Source organism: Heptranchias perlo, unplaced genomic scaffold (assembly GCF_035084215.1).
Source record: "Heptranchias perlo isolate sHepPer1 unplaced genomic scaffold, sHepPer1.hap1 HAP1_SCAFFOLD_1412, whole genome shotgun sequence".
NCBI classification, from domain to species: Eukaryota; Metazoa; Chordata; class Chondrichthyes; order Hexanchiformes; family Hexanchidae; genus Heptranchias; species Heptranchias perlo.
Window position 1 is genome coordinate 35848 of NW_027138660.1, and position 3410 is coordinate 39257.

The following is a 3410-nucleotide window of genomic DNA, read 5'->3' on the forward strand; positions in this document are numbered from 1 at the left end:
ATTATTTTTTGATTCCAGCTTTTTTAGTGTTGTGTCAGCTTTTCCAAGCTTTGTAGGGTGTCATATATACATATTCAATAGCTAATAATCAAGTGCCTTCCACGCTTAAGTGCATCTATTAATTAGTTTAAAACGACATAACTATAAAATGCAATGCCCATCAACTTACTGAAATTAACAGGTTCCAAAGGCCGAGATGCTGATCGGATAGGTTTATTTTCAGATGTGGATAATTACGCTACATATAAACAATGTGACATTACCAAATGAAAGTTTATTAATCATATGACTTGTTTATGAGTTGTCTTTTTGTTACAGTGAAGCGACAGGCTATCGCCGTTATTTTTATTGCTTGAAGGTTTCTTGAACTTGCGCTGGTAATCCAATGAATCTATCAGTGGGTCATTGTTAAACAGTTTGCAATATCCATGAGAGGCGAGTCCATTCACAAAGTTTTTAAAATATTTCACATGTTCTGGATTTTCCTCCACATTTGCCTTCATCATTTCCTTCACCTCCACCTCCTACTCCTCCATTTGCTGCTGCAGGAAGCAAAGTGAGTGAGATCTTAATTTTGTTTTATTGACTTTCTACATAAACTAGTTCTAAAAAGCTCAAAGTGAAAACTTCATTCTGCAATAGGATTATGAAATAAAGTCTATAACTAGAAAGAGCTAATAAGACCTTTCTAAACAATAATAATCCTAGTGTTCATATAACACTTTCTGAGCCTGCTCCAGCCCATATTTGTTTTTTTTTGGGTTCTGCTGTTGTCAGCACTGAGACCGTTTGTATGTCTGCCACAAAGGAGAAAACACATTTTAATTCAAGCTGTTCACTCTTAAGACATTGTGTTTGTATTGTAGAAAAATTGTAGGCAACCACACTGCTCGTTATTATCAAGATTTTCTATCTGCATTGAGATGTATCATATGTACTAAAAAATCCCACACTATGTCCTCAACTTCATCATTGTTACAGCAATGGTCTCCTTTGCTCTGTTGTGAACTGTATTAACTAAAGTGAGTCTTGTTGGAACTCAATGGGAGAAAACAATAAGAAAAAAATGATAAATTGAAGAGCCTCCTAACCCTTTTTGGCTGCCATTTCTTCCTGTTCCTTTTGTTCTTCAATCAACTTCATCTTTGCATCATACTCATCAGCTCGTGATTTCCATTCAGTCCTGTTGTTTTGGAGCCCGTGATACATTGGTGTTATTTCTTTGTGGAATCTTGAAAATTCCTGCAAAAGACATCCTGCAATTAAGTGTCAATTTAGGGATAATTAAACATTTAATGAATAAGTCTGTATTAAATTGATAACTAAAATATAACATCAATCAATTTATTCTAACAGAATTCAGACCAGATAGACAATAAAACTGTCATTGTACCTACTTTATACACAAAGGAACACACAAAGTCAATGAAACCAACTTGAAGTTTAGGGAGTTCATCTGCTTTGTTTCTGTCCATCATGGGCTGTTTAAAACAAAAGAATCAGTAGCAGAGATTTTTAAACTGATATGTTTATTTCATTAAACAAAGCTTTATTGATTGGTCTGAAACATGATACCACACTGTGCACCACGAATCTGAACATTACATATACTGTGCTGCTTTGTTAGTGTAGTGTTACAAATGTTTAATTCAGAAATGTAATGCAACATAAGCTGTGCTTAGTTGCTTTCCCCTCCCAGCTGATAGTTTTTATCATAGTGGTATCACGGTATGTTCCAGCACAGGAGACCATTTGGCCCATCATGCCTGGGCCAGCTCTTTGAAAGAGCTATCCAATTAGTCCTACTCCCCTGCTCTTTCCCCATAGCCCTGTAATTTTTTCCCTTCAAGTATTTATCCAATTCCCTTTCAAAAGTTCTTATTGAATCTGCTTGCACCACCCAGAAAAAAATGTTTCCTCATGTTGCCTCTGGTTCTTTTGCCGATCACCTTAAATCTGTGTCCTCTGGTTACCGACCCTTCTGCCACAGGAAACAGTTTCTCCTTATTTACTCTATCAAAACCGTTCATGATTTTGAACACCTCTGTCAAATCTCCTCCTATCAATGAAATCCGTTTTATTTGTATAAAGCCTCAATCTGCTAGCAATGTGGTTGATCAGATTCTCCAGTGCAGAACTAGATAAGTTTTTGAATTCTAATCACTCTGTGCACCAAAGTCAATTGTACCAGATTGTTAAATATCAATTTGTATTAAGCTTGACATTTTTAAGAATACATTCAAGTGAAGGAAATCTTAATTCAAGCATTTACTTGGTTTACCTGAAAAAATGGGATTCTGTCTGGAAAAATTCTATGTTGCAAAGGATCTTAATGAATCCCTACATTATATATCATATAATATCACTAATTATCCTTTAACAGGTTATCCAAGATACCTAATCGTGGATTTGAAACAATGTTATGTCAGCATTAATTTAAGCATTGAGTTCTTACAATCGGTTGTTGCTGTAAAATTGTACGTTCCAGATCACCCTGCTCCCAGAATTCATTAGCAACCATAAATGCAACCTGGAATGAAAACACAGTATGATAGACACCTGAAGGAAATATTTAATTGCAAACCTGACTGGCTTAACACAAGCAGTGGTCTTGTACAAGGGGGTTTTAAACAGGCTTAAAGTCTCTCATGGCAAACAAAGGGCACATTGAGCACTAAAATTTAACATAACATTCTCTGTGACTACTTTTCCACGTGTCAAAAACTGAAAGCATGAGTTTCCTTTCAAACCCGAAAGAGACACAATTTTGTGAAAAAGAGTTTAGCAAACCATAGTTTCATTTGTTAATAAACACAGCAATGTAAATTACATCAAACTGCATCATCCTGTCATTTACATATGACATCATCATGCTAAAAATTACACTGCTCTTTATACATTTCTCTCCGTCCAAATCTCTACAATTCTGTGAAATCCTGGTTTATGAAAATTGTTACGTTTTCATGGAATAAGGTCAAGACTATAATTTCTTTTACTTTTCTTTCACCATCAATTTTCATTCAAAAACACTGGCATCCATCTAATCAAAGACAGACATCGAGCCATGCTAAAACACTTGGAAGAGTAGAAAACTTTTAAGATGGTTGGGGAATTTTAAAACAAAATAAATATAAATGCCCTGCAATCACTTTTATTTTTCATGTTGAAATTTCCAATACCAATCCATTTCTTGATTTAAGCAATTGTTAGAGAGTAATAATTTAAATCGTAACCTCTTGTGCTCATTGTCTTTTCCCAATGTAGTTGGTTGGAAATTCAAAGCAGTGCATAATACCAACTGCAGTAAGGCTAAGAATGGCATTTTTGCATACCTTGCTTTGCACTTCCCAAGGCTTGGTAATCGCAGATAAGTCACATCCTGTCATCATCATTGCCCTGCAAAGATACGA

The 3410-nt window shown here is 35.2% G+C and overlaps 1 protein-coding gene across 1 annotated transcript; it reads right to left on the reverse strand.

Moving 5' to 3' along the window:
• Positions 1-294: 294 nt before the first annotated feature.
• Positions 295-3393, reverse strand: LOC137308865 (cone cGMP-specific 3',5'-cyclic phosphodiesterase subunit alpha'-like). The gene is made up of 5 exons (XM_067977313.1): positions 3333-3393; positions 2456-2530; positions 1398-1481; positions 1092-1242; positions 295-542 (listed from the first exon to the last, which is right to left on the reverse strand). The coding sequence occupies exons 1-5, from the start codon at positions 3390-3392 to the stop codon at positions 457-459; spliced, it is 456 nt and encodes a 151-aa protein (XP_067833414.1). The 5' UTR covers position 3393; the 3' UTR covers positions 295-456.
• Between the last annotated feature and the right edge of the window lie 17 nt (positions 3394-3410).